Source organism: Mesoplodon mirus (genome assembly GCF_964341445.2).
Source record: "Mesoplodon mirus genome assembly, chromosome: 3".
Lineage (NCBI taxonomy): Eukaryota > Metazoa > Chordata > Mammalia > Artiodactyla > Ziphiidae > Mesoplodon > Mesoplodon mirus.
In genome coordinates this window covers 125,003,920-125,021,312 of record NC_138978.1, presented here as the reverse complement: position 1 = coordinate 125,021,312, position 17,393 = coordinate 125,003,920, and the positions used below count along the sequence as shown (strand labels likewise).

Here is a 17,393-nt window from a genome sequence, read left to right as displayed (position 1 = left end):
AGAGGAGCTGGGGAGGAGCCTTTTCCCCAGCAAGTGCCTAGGATCGTGGTTCCAGAAAGCCTGCTGTTGCGTGTTTTCCTGCCTGGGGAGGCCGGCAGGGGCAAGCACTCAGAAGGAAATGTTTAGCACCGTAGAAGCCGCCAAGTGCTGCCAGTTTGCTCTCCTGGCTTTGTCTTGGGGTTTGGGTGCAGAAGCTATTCTAGGATCCAAATGAACCCTTGGGCTGAGTAAACCTTACTGACATTTGGATCTGTCTCTCTCCTCCCAGTTTCTTTTCTCCAAATCTAACCCATCCTTTGAGACCAGATCAGATACCATTTCCTCCAAGAAGTCTTCCCTGGTGCCCGGCTAGAGACACTCTCTGTGGCCCTCTGTTTGAGCTCCCGTTGCACTCCCACTTCAGGGGGACTTAACACTCCCTAATTGGTGTGACTGTTATTTATATATCTCCTGCACTGTAAGCTCCTTGAGAGCAGTCTCTCTGTCTGGCCCATTGCTTCACCTCTCACAGCACCTAGCTCAGTCCCAAGGTGGCACTTAATAAATGGTGAATGAATGAAGGAGGACAGAAGCCAGTAGTCTTGAAATTGGAATGTCAGTTTTCCAATCCCTCTATCAATCCCTTCTCCTTTCCTTTTTGAATCTAAATCTGGATTCTAGCTAAGGCAAGGACTACCGGAAGAATGATGGGGCTCATTTGTTTTTTTCCTTTAAATGATGAAAGGCTAAGGCCCCCTGAGAAATGCACAGCTTTCCAAGATAAACAAAGAGAGCTGAACTCTGAGTGCCTCCCAGGAAATGCTAGAGTCAGCAAATTGTGTTGCGATGACCTTTTCAACTCCACACCAGAGCTGTCTGAGGTCTCTGGCTAGCAGGACATCTGACAAAGTGAACGGAGAGCCTTCTTCAGGACCCTAACTGATGCCTGTGTCTGCACACCCCCAACCTGTTCTCTGTCTCTTTGTCTAGTTGCTCGGAGACTATGACAAAGTCAAGGCCGTGTCTGAGGGCTCGGACTGTCAGTGCAAGTGTGTAGTGCGACCCCTGGGCCGAGACGCCTGCCAGAGGGTCAATGAGGGGACCTCCAGGAAGGAAGACTTCTACACTGTGGAAACCATTACCTCAGGCTCATCCTGCAAGTGTGCCTGTGTCGCACCGCCATCTGCCCTCAATCCCTGTGAGGGAGACTTCAGGCTCCAGAAGCTTCGGGAGGCAGACAGCCGGGACTTGAAGGTAGGACCTGGTGTGGGTTGATGCCTGGGTGAGAGGGTGCCTTAGGGACCCAGGAGTCTGGCAAGGCTGTTGCTGGGGATTGTAGGCCTTTGAGTAAGTGGGCCCTGTTTTAGCCTTTAAAGGAGGTCAGGCCCTGGCCTGAGAGTGTTGCGTGTGGACCCAAAGCTGATGATCTGACAAACTGGTCATTTGCAACTCTAACATCTGAGGGAGATGCCTAGAGCAAAGTGTGCCCATCTCTCTTAATGGAGCCAAGGAGGCTGGGCCTGGTAGCAGCTGCCAGACCCAGCCGGCCAAAAGAACTCAGCATTCTTCTCCAGGAGAGTTACTGCCACGATTTGCTGTCAGCACAGGAGGCACCCCAAAGACACACCAGACACACAGGGAGAAGTGAGCCTTTAGTCCTCAGTGCAAGGGCTGGGTGACCCAGAGAAGAAGAGGCCTGGGGCCTGCTCTAGGTCCAATCATCAAACTTCAATCCTGTAATTCTGGTCCACAGGGTGGGGAAGCTCAGACCCTACCTGGGGCAGCCCAGTGGGTCAGCTGAGGGCTTCATCTGATCCCTGCCCTCCCCTCTTCATCTGCAGCGTGGAGTCGTGGGATGAGCTTGGTTTGGAGTCAGACTTGGGTTCAAATCAGTGCTCTGCTACTGCTTGCTGCGTGATGCTACTCAAGTTACTCACCTGATCTGACCTCAGTCTCCTTGAGTTAAAAAGCAGGAAGAGGGTTTCCCTGGTGGCGCAGTGGTTGAGAGTCCACCTGCCAATGCAGGGGACATGGGTTCGTGCCCCGGTCTGGAAAGATCCCACATGCCGCGGAGCGGCTGGGTCCGTGAGCCATGGCCGCTGGGCCTGCGCGTCCGGAGGCTGTGCTCCACAATGGGAGAGGCCACAACAGTGAGAGGCCTGTGTACAGCAAAAAAAAAAAAAAAAAAAAGGAGAAAGAATAACATCTACCTTTGGGGGTTGTTTTGAGAATCGATGAGGTGACAACTATTGAGTACTTGGCACAATACCTGACATATAGTTGAGGCTCAGTAGACACTAGTTCCATTAATGAAAGACCATGTAAAGTGCTACTGCTGTGCCGGCAGCTGGTACACACTCGGTAACTGGTCATCATTGATATTCCTTTAAGCAGAGTAGGGTTTACCAATAAAATGAGTGTCCCAGGATTCAGCCACATCACTCAGAACTACAGCTCTGCCGTGAAACAATCTCTGAACCAAAGGCACAGTTACCCAGTTATAGGATTGGATTCTTGGGGGATTCTGAAACAACATTAAGCAAAATTTTAGGAATCAGAAAATCAACACAGTACATATTAATCAGCTACCCTCCCTTGGCCTTTTCCCGGGATTCAGCTATCTTCCTCTCAGGGGGAGGAAGGAGATCTTCTAAACATGAGCATTTCATACGTTGAATTCTTCATCTAATAGAAAAGCTGTTATTGGAGGAGCAGAGATTGCACAATAGTGTCCAACAAACTCTTCAGGGATGGTCCTTGGCAGGGAGGCTCAGTTTAAGCATCTCTCATCTGCTTCCTTAACCTGCACTTTGCATGCCCTGGATGTCACCAGCGCCTCAGCCACCTTCCTCCCAGTGGCTCTGTACTGGCAGGAAGGACAGTGTTGAAAAAACTGAGAGAGCTGGGTGCCCTATGACAACTTGCTGCCTCAAAGATGGGCCACTGGGTCTCTTTTACCCCAGGGGCAGTTTTGCTTTTAGTGCTAAGGAAAAGCTTGTTGGTGTCTTCCAGGGACTTCAGCAGACAATGCATGTGAGTGTTTCAGATCACTTGTTATGGGCCAAGTACTGTACTAGGTATCATGGGTAATCAAAGATGAAGATGACATAGCACTAATTCCAAGGAGCTCACAGTCTAGTATGAAAGACAGACATGCATGCAACTGATGGACTTAGTAAAAGAAGTATAAACAGTTTGGTGAAGCTGTCCAGACCTCGGTTGACTTGTTCTTGTATGATTCTCCCATTTTCTTACCCACGTATTCCAATAGACAGAATACATCTATGCCACTGGGTCTGCTTATGTGCCCACCCACACAAGTGCTGGTTTCTGAGGGCCACCTCTCAACTTCTGGCTAGTGGCTTCCCTGTCCAGCCTCCAACATGGAGATCTAAAAGGAAATGTCTCCCTCTGGACCTGTCTGCCCCAGCCTTGGACTAACGCCTGCCCTTGTTTCATAGCTCTCCACCATCATAGACATGCTGGAAGGAGCTTTCTATGGCTTGGATCTCCTGAAACTGCATTCAGTTACCACCAAACTGGTGGGGAGAGTGGACAAACTAGAGGAGGTAAGGAAGAGTCTGGATTTCCATATCTTTCTCTTGATCAGGCCCCAAAGTGCATCAAACTTACCATACTCTTTTCTTCAGAAAGCATGTACCCTGGCTGTGTTTAACCCATTCTTCTTTGGAAAGAAAAAAATATACACAAAACATAAAACACTCATGCAAAATCATGCCAAATTGTTGATGACAAAGAGAAATAGTGAAATATAAATGTAAATACCTTCATTTTTCATATATAAGAACTATATAACCAATGTATATCTATTTTCCCCTTGACTTCCAGGAGACTCAGAGTTAAATAAAATGTAAAAGTGCAATAAGCATCTTACTTCCAGTTTTAAGATGGAGTCATGTCTCTTCTGGGTATATGTTTGTTAATTTCTCTTTTTAAAAACTGTTCTGGTGCATGCCTCTGTGTGTGTGTGTTGGGGGAGGTAGTCCATCTCAAATCCATTTTAGAGAAAGAAGACATAAAAATGATTACTAATAAATAATATTCATTATTGCAAGACATTCAGGCTGATCACCTACAGGAAGAATAGTAATTTAATTTTCATAGACAGAGATACCTCATTTGTATGACTGAGTTCTAGAGAGATGCATAGCTGGAGCTATGGTTTTCACCTGGTGTGTGATATGATGATGGGAGATAAAAGTCATTATAGACAATCATGTTGACATTGTTTTGTTGCTGTAATGCTTTAACATATAAATAAGAAGTCATTTAGTTATCAGAAAAAGAATGATCATCATTCAACCTGATTGGTAAGAAGCTTATGGGTGTTTCTTCGACTGGCATCCAGTTCTGGAATGGATACTTGAAACAGTGACTCAAAGAGCTGCTGCTTCAAGTAGAAAACGATTTAATTTTTAGAATTTTTAAAAACATTTTTTATTGGGGTATAGTTGCTTTACAATGTTGTGTTAGTTCCTACTGTACAGCAAAGTGAATCAGCTATATGTATACATATATCCCCTCTTTTTTGGATTTCCTTCCCATTTAGGTCACCACAGAGCATTGAGGAGAGTTCCCTGTGCCATACAGTAGGTTCTCATTAGTTACCTACATTATACATAGTATCAAGAGTGTATGTATGTCAATCCCCGTCTGCCAATTCATCCCACCCACTCCCCTTCCCCCTTGGCATCCATACGTTTGTGCTCTATGTTAGAATGTTAATATAAGAGGTAAATTTAGGGCTTCCCTGGTGGCGCAGTGGTTGAGAGTCCGCCTGCTGTTGCAGGGGACACAGGTTTGTGCCCCGGTCCGGGAAGATCCCACATGCCGCGTACCGCAAAAAAAAAAACAACAAAACAAGAGGTAAATTTAACAATGGGATGAATGTCAACATATTAATATATTCCTCCTGAAAAAGTGGGCTTTTGTGGGTCTCTCATGGAGGAGCTGAGGTTCCCTGATGGGTGATTAGTAGGTAGGATGAGAAAAAACTAAGGATCTTTAGTGTGGCAGAAAGGGAACTCACTGGACTAGGAGTCAAGAGGGAGGAGATATGGGGATATATGTATATGTATAACTAATTCACTTTCTTATAAAGCAGAAACTAACACACCATTGTAAAGCAATTATACTCCAATAAAGATGTAATAAATAAATAAATAAATAAATACCAACCTCTATAGATTAAGAAATAAGCTATGAAGTTTTTTATAAAAAATTGATTATGAAATAAACTTTCACTTTTATTAATATAAAAAAAGGAAAAAAAAAAAAAGACAGAGTGAATTACTCTTTGTTTGCCACTACCAAGCAGCCATATCTCACTTTCTCCATCTGTGAAGTGGGAAAGATCCCCTACCTACTTTGTACAATTGCTGAGGAGATAAAAGTTGAGCTAATCATTTTGTAAACACTTTGAAATGCTAAATAAAACAAAGCACTCAGGTTATGACCAAGGAGTGAATGTGGGCAACTGTCCCTCTGTTGCTCTGCCAAGAGAACTGGGACAAGGCTGATGAAACGCTGTGGTTTCAAGGGTTGATTTCAGCACACTCCCTACACTCCTAAAAACATTCCCAGAAAGTGAACGCCAGATTTTTCTCAACCCACTCTTAGCCTTAGCTCCCCCGGTGCTGGGATGAAGTGTTTTCTGAACATGGCCATTTGCTCTGGGAGGGTTGGTAGGTCCACAGTCATTTCAGTTATGAGGTCTAATGAGCGGGGTCAGGACATTGGAGCCCAAGCTTGTAGACAGATCAAGGTGGCCAATGGGATCATGGCAGTCCGCTCTTATCACCCCAGTCTTCCTGGAGGGGCTCCCTAAGAGAATCAGGCCACTTGGCATCTCGAGTCTCTCCTTTCCTGATGTTGACAGCTGGAATGACGGGATTCGGAATGGTCAACACCATCCTACTACCAATGGACTTCACGTGGGCTTGGGATTCTTTCTGCTATTTAAAACCACCTTCTGGTTCTTTCAGATGGGTTCAAAAGGAATTAAACCGAGATCCCATTGGACCTTCAAAGTTGGAAAGTGCCTCTCTTTCTCTTGGCCCCTAGAACCATCCAAATGTGCAAGGCCCCTTTAAAAAAAAATTGATTTTCTACAGGAACAGGGGTGACAGCCACCTCTTCTGCCTTTACCTGACCTTGGCAGCCACATGTTTTTCATTCTGTCTGGAGAACACAGCCTGGGAAAGATAGCTCTGGGGGTAGAACACAGTATACATGAGACCAAGGTCAGGCACTCAGCCTCCGAGAAGGCCAGTGGGCTGAGCTTTGTTCAAGGGCTATAATGTTTCCAGCCTTGTCTAGCAGCTGAGCCCTCCCTGCTGGCAAAGGGTAGGAGTGTGGATGAATTTGGTGCAGTGCCACTACCCAGCAGGATGTATCTTCTGTGCAGTCATACAGTCACTGGGTTTTTGCCCAAACCAACCTTAATTATATCGATGACAGTTACCTCTTTTTCAAAACTGTGGAATGATTAGTAGCAAAAACTGGACCTTTATAATCATCATCATCATCATCCCTTATATTTGTATAGCATTTGTGGTTTTAAAGCATCCCATATACATTTCGCTTATTAGTTCCTGTGAGCTGGACAGGATATGAGACCGAAGGAAATTAGATGACTTTCCTTCAGTCACAGTGCTAGCGAAGTATAGGCTGGAGCTCAGGCCTTCTGGTTCCTGGTTCCTCAGGGCTCTTTCTAATCAACCTCATAAGTTTCTTCAAATCATTGCTGGCTTCCCTGGGAGCATCAGTTTTTCCTAACCAGAACTTACAGCAATAGCTCTTCCAAGGGAATTTCTAGGCAGAACCATGGCCATATCCCATAAATCCTGGTAAATAGGATTAAAGTTAAGTTAGAGAAGGTCCCATCCAGTGAAAGTTTCCCCAAACAGGCTGCCCAAGATGACAGGGTGCTTTGGTGTGACAATAGATACAGATGGGTCTGGGCCCTGGGCCCACAGACCAGAGCAATGTCTCTCAGCTTCAAGTCCAGCCACTCGTCTCCTGGCTCTTGCTGGCTGACTCTGTCTGCAGTGTGCATGCAGTGAAAAGGCAGAATGTTGGGTAAATGGAAAAAACACTCCTTCTCCAGCCTGGCTCTGCAGAAGGAATGGGAGTGAAACTCTGCTCCTGGTCTTTGAATATTCTTGAATCCCAAAGAGAGCTCTTTGGAGGTCAGACCAGACAAAAGGGTCAAATTGTAGGGACATTTTGCCCAGAGTAAGATCAGTACTTGGCAGAAGAAGTAGGCACGCACATGTGTATACATTCACCTCAGCTATGTAGGAGGATGTAAGAATGGAAACTCCATTTGTAGATGAAAGAGGAAGAAAGGAGAGAGAAATGGAATCTGAACTGTTGAGAATCTTAACCTCTTGGTAAAATCAGCTCCGGAAGCTCTTGTTGGTGGAGTGATTTTGGTTGAGCTTCTATTTTAAATCATGAAAAATAACACATGTATAGAAAAGTGCATAAACAATGAATGTACAGCTTAGCAAATTATCATAAAGCAAATACCCATGTAACCAGCACTGAGTTCAAGAAACACCCCAGAAACACCCCAAAAGCCCCCCACATGCCTTCTCCCATTCACTTCCCCCCCCCCGAAGGGAACCTCTATCCTTACTTTATGTTAATCATCTTCTTGCTTTTCTTTGCAGTTTCATCACCTAAGGATGCATCCCTAAATACAACAGTTCTGTCTGTTTTTGAACTTTAAATATGTAGAATCCTACAGAAGTGTGTGTTTATGTGTGTGCATGTTGGGCTTCTTCCACTCAACTTAATGTTTTTAATACTCACCTATGTCATTTTTTGGCTTGTAGTTCATTGATTTTTATTCCTGTGTAGTATTCTAGTGTGAGATTATACCACAGTTTATTGATCTGTTCCACTGATGGCAGATATGGGGGTTATTTTTAGTTCTGTAATTCATAGTAACCCCAGGGGCATCCCTCTATATGCACATCCCATACATGCATACATTTCTGTATGATATGTAAGTAGGAATGGAACTACTGGGCTATTAGTTATGCTTATCGACAACTTTAGGGGATACAGCCGGCCTTGCACGTCCACATGTTTCTCATCTGTGGATTCAACCAATTTGAATTCACATGGAATTCAACATTTATAATTACTTGGATGTGACCGTGTACACATGTGCCTTTGTATATGTGTGGGTGTATATCCCAGGCTCTTAAAATAGATGCATGCCTACAGTTTGATTCAACCACAGAAATTTTGGGGGGATTGAAAATATCCCTCCCAAGTTCCAGAAAGCACCAAAAAGCACAACTTGAATTTGCTATATGCCAGCAACTATTTACATAACATTTACATTGTATTAGGTATCATAGGTAATCTAGAGATGATTTAAAGTATACAGGAGGATGTCTGCAGGTTTTATGCAAATCCTACACCATTCTATATAGAGGACTTGAGTGGATTCTGGTATCTGTGGAGAGTCCTGGAACTAATCGCCTGCAGAGACCAAGGGGCAACTGTATTGCCAGGCTGTTCTCCCACGTGGTAGTACGAGTTCATGTTGCCTTCAGCAGGGTGTGAACGCTCTGCACACATTCTTACCGAAACTTGGTATTGGCAGACTTTCTAATTTTTATCAATTTGGAGCATGTATCTTAGTGGGACCCTTTCACTGTGTGCCACAAACTTAACCCCCCAAACCTCTTTCCTGTTCCCCTAGTGGAGTCCTGAAACTGCATGGGCATTCCTGTAGAACTTGTCCAAGTAGAAGTAACATCCAAGGTAGTCAGTGGTCCAAGAACCTTCTATGTGGTAGATCCAGGCTGACACTCTTCTGAAAGTGGCTGGGAAGGGAAAAGGGATGCAGGAAGGACCGGTATGTATTGGAGCTGGGGTGGGTGTAGGCACAGAATATAGGTGCCAGGAGAGATAGGAACTAGAAGTCTAGAAGGAAAATCTGTAGCTTCCAAAGGCAAAGGCCGACCCTATTCATTACATGTAGACCTGTCGTTGGCACAGATTCAGCTCAGAAGACTTTTGCTCTGAGCGCTGAGTGCACCCAGAGACACAAAGACTTGTAGGCTGCCCAGGCCTAAAAATGGTTTCTGATGACATCAGGACAAGAGGCAGAGGTACAGGCCTAGTACTGTGTACTGCTTCCAGGAGTAGATTTATTATCCAAGTAAAGAAAAAGACAGAGGGACAGGTCGTTAAAATAATTTATTCTAGCATCAAGGCTTTAGTTGAATTAAGTCATGCCCATAAAAATTGCAAATCTTTGTGAAGAAATGCCCTACCTCCACTTAGCTACAGTACAACTGGCAACGTTTATAATTACTTGGATGTGACTGTATACACATGTGCCTTTGTATATATGTGGGTGCATATCCCAGGCTCTTAAAATAGATGCATGCCTACAAGCTTCCCAAAGTGTGATTTCTGTTGCCCAAGTGTGTGTGTGACTCCTTGTCTCTCACATCTACCCGCTGGGGTTTGCAAACCCCGTCCATGAGTACAGATGGCATTGTGGAACCTTGTGTGTCATCTGAAGCTTTTTCTTCTGATAATGCTGTGTCCAAGTGGGATTTAAAGTCTACAATGGATTTGCCAGACCCAGAACTGGCCCTCTCCCCAGAATGTGCTGGCACAAGCGTTACTGAGGGCTTCTCCCCCAGACGTAAGGATTTGGTGGCCTTTGTGTTTCTGGTCTGGAAGGCAAGATCAAAGGATCATTCCTGACTCTGGGGGATATATGTTTTTACCAGCTAATAGGAAAATGTAATTTTTGTCTGTGCAGGCCTGGCCATGAGTTAGGGGAACTGTCTCTTTCCAAGCCTCTCCTCTCTGCCCTCCCTCCACTCACATCAAGACACCCCAAGTGCTCACTCTCTCTCCTGATCAAATCTGCACTCACAGAAGGGTTTGCTGTAAATCATTTCACTCTTCTCCTTACTCAAGTGCAGCCTTGGAGAGGAGTGTCACTCACCCTGTCTGACCATAGTGTCCTCATCTGTGAAAAGGGAAAGGGTTGGAGATAATATTTCTAAGATACATTTCAGCTCTAATGTTATTTAATTCAGTTTACATCTTAGTATGGGTTCAGGTCAATATATAACCTCTCCTGGGTTTTATATATACTTCAAATCTAATCTGTCACTGTGGCATGAAAGGTTTTCTTCTTGGCTAAAGGGAATTAAGGTGTGAGCCTCAGCCCTCCATCCGCTGGCCTAGGAATAGCTTGCAGCTGCCAGGATGTGAGAGAGCGTGTGGCTGTATTTCTGGAGTTCATCATCAGAGGCCTGGGACTTCTTGCTCTTTACTTGTTTGACTATTTTCCAGGCTCTGGACTTCTTGAGGACAACCCGGGTCTAAGTTATCTTTGTTTGCCAAAGTTTAGCCCAACGTGGATGTGGACTAGATGCTCAACAGCTGTTTGGTTGGGGGAGTGATTGAGCACATCAGCTGGCCGCCCCCTGCAGCCAGGCTGGCCTGCCCTGTGGTCAGGGATTGTGCTGCGTCCTGCCTGTCCTGTCAGCTGGAGCACCAGCTGTTTCTAGCTGCTCTCCCCATCCAGCTGTCTTATAGGGGCCGGAGACAGCTGTCGCCTAGGGTGTCTGTCCCAGGCCACCTGGTCCTAGTCGTATCTTGGAGTGTTCTGAAGGGGGAAGGGCAGGGCGAGCTATGGGAACTCCGAGCCCTCCCACCAGGTCCGGTGACTCCCACACTATCTCACTTCACTCCCACAAGGAACCGTGCTCCCTCTGTCCTCAGGCTTGCCATCTGCCTCTGAGCCTTGTGCATATCCAGCCATCTACTAGTGGGGGCACATGCCTGCTGCATGACTTGGGGCCATGGTTTGGCTCAGCTGCAATCTTGCTTAGTCCCCTCTACAGGAGTCTCTTTACGACACACCAGCTTTGGGTCCTCGCCTTCTTCCCCGTCCCACCCACACCAAACCTTAGCTCCCCTCCCCTTTTCCACCTGTGTACCTGCTACTGAGATCCCATGCGTCCGTCCCACTCCACCTTCGGTGATGAGTGTCAAGCCCTGTTTTGTGTGCTGTGCCACATACAGCTCTTCATTCGTTCTCCAAACCAAGCCTGGTGAGGTAGGTATCATTATTCCTTCCTCCTCTAACTGATGGGGCCTGGAGAGGTCCCATCACTTGCCTTATGTAGTTACATAAAACCAGGTAGTGACTGTGGTGTGGGTTTCATACCTGGTCTCCAGAGCCAGCGCTTTGCCCACCACCCTCGTCCCTGGTTCTGGTTGGGAAAACAAGACCACAGAGAGCTGGTAGAGCTTTGCACTCTGGTTGTCTTTCCCTCGGGTCCCAACAGTTTTGGCTTAAGCTGCCCCGTGGTCTCACCCAGGCATGCACACACTTGTCCAATAGCTGGACAAGGTCAGGACACAGTCTGTGCCCATGGAACAGCCTTTCTGCACATGCCCATTGCACCAGTCTGCACATCTGCTTGTGTTGTCCCTCCATATGGCTCGTTAAAGCTGTCCTCTGACCAACTGTGCTGCCCAGTGCTGACTGCCAGCTGTACCCTCAATTCTACCTACATCCAGTTCCCCTTTTCCCAGGGACTTGCCGAGTTTGCACACTTCCTCCCCTCTGGCACCTGTGCATCTGACTGTGGTCAGCACAGGACCCCTGTGCCCAACTGGCAATGCGGGCTTGCTCTCAGTAGGTACCCTCCAATGCCTTACTACATGCCCCCAGCACTTGGCACTTGTTCTGTGAATACCTCTCAGTTCCTTGGCTCTGTCTAGCCCCAGGACCATGACACAGTTCGCAGATCTTTAATTGCCCTGGCTGGCTGTGTCCTGCCTTCTATGCCAGCCCTCTATCTACCTGCTCTTCTTCCCTCCTGCTTTCCCTCCTCACAGCACCAGGATCCTTGGCAGGGACCACGTGGTGTGCTCACCCCTGGCAGACAGGCACCCGTCCCACTTCCTCCACCACATTGCCAGTGCCAGGCACAAGCCAAGTTGCACACACCATAAATGTCACAGTTGCAGCTGTCCCAGAGGGGAAGAGCCAGAGGCATGAGGTCATGGAGTTCACCCTTCTCTCAGGGCAGGATCGAGAGTGTCTTGTGTGGGCACCATCCTCGGTGCCTCCTGAGGTGTACCCCACAAAAGACCCTTCGTGTGAGGAAGGCAGAGCCCCAGGGAGGAGTGGGGAGCCCTGCAAGGCCAGCACGCCTGGGGAAGAGGTGGCTGAGTGGGAGGGGTGGCTGGCTGCTGCTCTGCCGCACTGGGGGACATCAGCTGGCTTGGCCCAGCAGGCCGATGGGGTGATGCCACCACCAGCCTGGTGTTTATTCAGGTGGCTGGAGAGCTTTGCTGTTCCCATGAGGGGAATAACGAATATTGCTCCTCCGGGGTCTCAGGGCCAGGCCTGTCTCAAACCCTCCTCTGTGGAAACTCAGAATAATAGCTCCTCACTAAAACCAGAAAGGGTATTGGCATTTCTAAATCAATTAGCGGGGAGCCTTCCAGGGGCCTAGAAAACCCAAAATCTGGAGGGCAGGGGCTAAATCTGTGGGGTTGCCCCTTTGCCTCACAGCGAGTGCAAGGACCAATGCTGACTCTTTTGAGGTGTTCAGGAATTGGGTGGGATCTTGTTTTAGGCTACTTAGGCCAAACCATTGGGTCCACCCAGAGAGGGGTCCTAGGGCCATGGCTGGGCAGCAGTTGTGGACACGCCTCAGTCTCCACCTTAGACAAGTGTCGTCGATCTTGCCGAGGAGCTAGAATCTGCATCTGTCACATCACTCTGACTTGCTTTCCTTCATTGCACTTTTCACTAGTTGATGTTTCCTTGTTTATTTCTTATTGATTGTTTACTTCCCCTCATGGAGGGTGGTCTTCATCAGAACAGGATCCTCACTGGCCTGGCTTACCCTCAGTGCCCAGGGCTGAACTTACGAGTGCATTAATGAAGAAGTACTATATCGAACCCCTGAACCTTCTGGGGCTTCATTACCTGTCACAGGATGTGAGAGTTACAGGAGAAGATGCACAGGTGCAGCTCTTAGCAGGTGCTTATAGATGTACAGAAATGCTGGAATCCCACTCAGGCACCAGGAACTTTTCCTGTCAGCCCCAGAAAGAACCTGGTTCCTGTAAAACAGTCTTTCTCACACATTTGGGCCCCCTTTCCATTAGCTTTACCCCAAGCTTCCTACATTTAAGACAGTGCTTCTCAAGCTTTAATGTGTATGCAGATTGCCTGGGCATCTTGTTAAAATGCAGATTCTGATTCAGCGGGTCTGGTTGGACCTTCTGCATTTTTTTTTTTTTTTTTTTTTTTTTGCGGTACGCAGGCCTCTCACTGCTGTGGCCTCTCCTGTTGCAGAGCACAGGCTCCAGACGCGCAGGCTCAGCGGCCATGGCTCACGGGCCCAGCCGCTCCACGGCATGTGGGATCTTCCCAGACCAATGCACGAACCTGCATCCCCTGCATTGGCAGGCGGACTCTCAACCACTGCACCACCAGGGAAGCCCGGAGCTTCTGCATTTTAACAAGCTCCTGAGTGATGGAGTGATGCCTATGCTGCTGGTCTCTTTGAGTAGCAAGGATTTATGGGAATCCAACATTTTTGTATTTCTCTGTATATGCATATCCTATTGTATATCCTGAAACCAAACTGACAGCGTTCACTGGCCCCTGTGAGGTGCTCAGTGCTGCTTGAGAGCTGGCTGAGTGCCAGGAACCTCTCCTGGGGTTCTTAGTGATCCAGAAAGTGAACTGAAGAAGCAAGGGCCAAGAGGCTGGGTGCTGGATTCAGTTCTGCCACTTTTAAAAATGATCATGGGAAAAATCACATCCTTACTCTGGGCCTCAGTTTCCTCATTTGTGAAATGAAGGGTTAGGCTTGAGTTCTGGGGTCCATTCCAGCTGTAACATTCTATGAAAAATAACAACCACTTAGTACGTCCCATGCACTTCCACATATAGTTTAACTCATTTAATCCTCATAACAACCCAATAGCAAGTGCTAGTATTAACCCCATTTTACACATGGGCAAAACGAAGCACAGGGAGCTTAAGTAATTTGCCCAAGATAACAGATCTAGCATTAGCACCATTGAGATGTAAACCAGACAGCTTCCTCCAGAATCCACGCTCTTAACCACTGTACTTGACTGACCCTGATAACACTTACCAGGAATGACTACACCCCCAGTAAAACCACCTCTTCTGGGTATTCTTGAAACAAGACCTCTTCTCAAGGGCTTTAGCTCTCATAGTTAATTCTGTGCAGTTTAGAGAGGTTGGCTTGGCCTTAGCCCCACAGACACACTGAGCCTTTCCAGTGCTCAAAATCTGGCGTGCACTGAAGTGCTGTAAGAATAGCATGGCCAGTGGTCTAGAGCCTGGTTAGTTATAACAATCACGTCATGGGCTCCTTTGGGCAGCCCACGTAGGGCCACTGGAGCCACAGTGTCTGGGTGTCACCATCTGCCTACACACCCCCTAACTCGGAGCCACCGTGGCTTCCCTCTGGGCCATGAGTAGCATCTTACCAGGCTGCAGACCGTGCCTGGCAATGTCTGAGCTTTTGCACTTCTCGTGTCTGTCTGTCAAAGAAAGATGAAAAGTAAATGCATCTTCTATTCTTCCATGTTTGCTTCCTCTATCGCCCTCATAAACAGGGCTCAAAGGAGAATATGACATTTAAAAATTCAGATGCTCATGGAAACCTTAGAATGGGGGCCAACGCTGGACAATGTTAGATCTCAGTGCAGTAAACTTCTCTAAGAATAACTAGAGGAGAAAGGATACCTCTAAGCCTGTTGACAGCTGTCCAAGGTTCAAATCCCAGTCGGCTTCATCTTCTCCAGGATGCTGCCTCTCATGCCTCTAGTCCACTCCATCCCTTTGAACCCATGTTTGGCACTTACAGAACCTGACATGGTTGGTCCTCTTCTTTCTGCAGTGTGGACCCTGTCTCCCACATTACAGTTGTCCTCCCACCGCACCCGCCTCTGTCTCAGGACAAGAACCCCAGGGGAATTAGAGGCTTCCTTTCTGCCATACTGTACCCTAGACACACAGGAGGTACTCACCAGTGTTGGTTGACTGAAATGTAGCTTTAGTCCTTTCTGGTGTGAACTACGTCTGGAACATGCCTAATTCGCCAAGCCATTTAGGGAAACTTTTTATATGTGAATAGGAAAGTTTAAAGCCAGCCTATCAATTTCCTATATAGATGATGCTTTTAAGGTGCTGGGGAGCCATAAAAAGAGAGTGAAATATTGCCATTAGCAGCAACATGGACGGACCTAGAGAATATCATACTAAGTGAAGTAAGTCAGAGAAAGATAAATATGATATCATATCACTTATATGTATAATCTAAAAAATAATACAAAGGAATCTATATATAAAACAGAAACAGACTCACAGACATATTAAACAAACTTATGTTTACCCAAGGGGCAAGGGAGGGGGATAAATTAGGAATATGGGATTAACAGATGCAAACTACTATACATGAGGTAGATAAGCAATAAGGATTTATTTATTGTATAGCACAGGGTACTATATTCAATATCTTGTAATAACCTATAATGGAAAATAATCTGAAAAATGTATACGTGTGTGTGTGTGTGTGTGTATAACTGAATCACTTTGCTGTAGACCTGAAACTAACACAATATTGTAAATCAACTATATCTCAATTGAAAAAAAGACTTTTAAAAAGTGCTGGGGAGGGCTTCCCTGGTGGCGCAGTGGTTGAGAGTCCGCCTGCCGATGCAGGGGACGCGTGTTCGTGCCCCGGTCCGGGAAGATCCCACATGCCGCAGACTGGCTGGGCCCCTGAACCATGGCCACTGGGCCTGCGCGTCTGGAGCCTGTGCTCCGCAATGGGAGAGGCCACAACAGTGAGAGGCCCGCGTACAGCAAAAGAAATAATAATAAAAAGTGCTGGGGAATAGTTTGTGCTCATTAGAAGAGCATACTATGTAGATTTCTTTGGCCACCTCTTTTAAAATTGCTCAGAAAATCTTTCATTAACCGAGACACTGGTTCACGTGTGTAGAGGTGCAAGCGAATGGAATTTTTCTGTAATGTTACTCGTCACTGGATAAGAGCGTACTGTGCACAAAGGGTGGATAAATGACAGGTGTCCCAGTAGCCCAGGGGCACGGCAGTGTTATTGTTAGGAAAGCCGTGGTGGTATTGGGAAGCATTTCCAGCAGAGGACGTACCGGAGCCAAGCTGCCCTGGAAATGCCGCCTGGGACCGAGCTCCGGTCCTCAGCACAGGGCCGGACACACTCGAGGGCCCCAGTTGTTTCTGGCTGATTTCTCAGCCTGTCTGTTGAGTCTCTGTGCTCTAAGCAGAAGCTGGCTGCCAGCTCCCTCCTGTTTGTCTTCAAAGCACTTTAAAGCACTCTCTTTTAAAAATTTTCTCTCTTCTTAGGAAGTTTCTAAAAACCTCACCAAGGAAAATGAACAAATCGAAGAGCACGTGGAAGAAATTCAAACTGAGATGAACAAGCAAGGCGAAGAGAACAGCTCCAGTAACATCCTAGACAGCATGCCGGACATCCGCTCGGCCCTGCAGAGGGACACGGCTGCAGCCTACACCCACCCCGAGGTACAACCCAGCCTCCAGGGGCTCTGACCACAGACCCCCAGAAAGCATACTCCCAGCACCTCCCATGTGCATAGAGCTTGCAGGCTTCAGTCCTTCCATGGGCATGGTCTCGTTTCATCTACACAACAGTTCTGTAGGTCTGATGCGGCAGGGGTTGACCCTACTGGACTTAATTAACGTTGAAGCCCAGAGAAGTTCAGTGAGTACTGAAGCCAGGACTCAAATCTGGGTCTTCTGAGTTTCAGGCCCCATTCTTTCTATTATACTCCATCCTGCCTTTTCGAGTACTACGTCTTTCATCATCATACCATGTGGTCTTCACCACAGCTCTGGAAGGCAGGCTGGGGCAGAGATCAATATCCTCACTTTGCAGATGAGAAAACAGATCCAGGAATGCTCACAGTCTCCCTTGCTCAGCTGGGAAGTGGTGACAGGGGTCTCACATCTCTATCTCTTCCCCCTCAGTATTGTCTGGAACACAAAGTCACCTGTGCAATGAAATGAAACACCATCTAATGTGATTTGAGTGATGCCAAAGGACCTATTTGCTTAAAAATACCTCCTCATTTGATACCTGTTTCTTTTGGCTCTAGTTACTAAGTTATGTGTGTGTGCTAATACTCAATAGTTACGTGTGTTATTTTATTTAATGTATTGGACTGTCTTGTAAATCGATACCTGAAAAACAGGAGCTAACCCCAAAAAAGTGGAAGAGGAAACGGGTAAATTCTGGCATCAGGACTTGAAGAGTGTGGATGCTATTAGCAAG

At 46.8% G+C, this 17,393-nt stretch overlaps 1 protein-coding gene across 4 annotated transcripts in view; it reads left to right on the top strand.

Moving 5' to 3' along the window:
* OLFML2B (olfactomedin like 2B) overlaps positions 1-17,393 on the top strand; it is a 41,672-nt gene that overhangs the window by 2,131 nt on the left and 22,148 nt on the right. For all 4 annotated transcript variants that reach the window (XM_082615990.1, XM_082615989.1, XM_082615988.1 and 1 more), the window contains exons 2-4: positions 970-1,233; positions 3,441-3,548; positions 16,448-16,624. In XM_082615990.1, the coding sequence (XP_082472116.1) occupies positions 970-1,233; positions 3,441-3,548; positions 16,448-16,624 (549 nt within the window). The remainder of the gene's footprint in view (positions 1-969; positions 1,234-3,440; positions 3,549-16,447; positions 16,625-17,393) is intronic.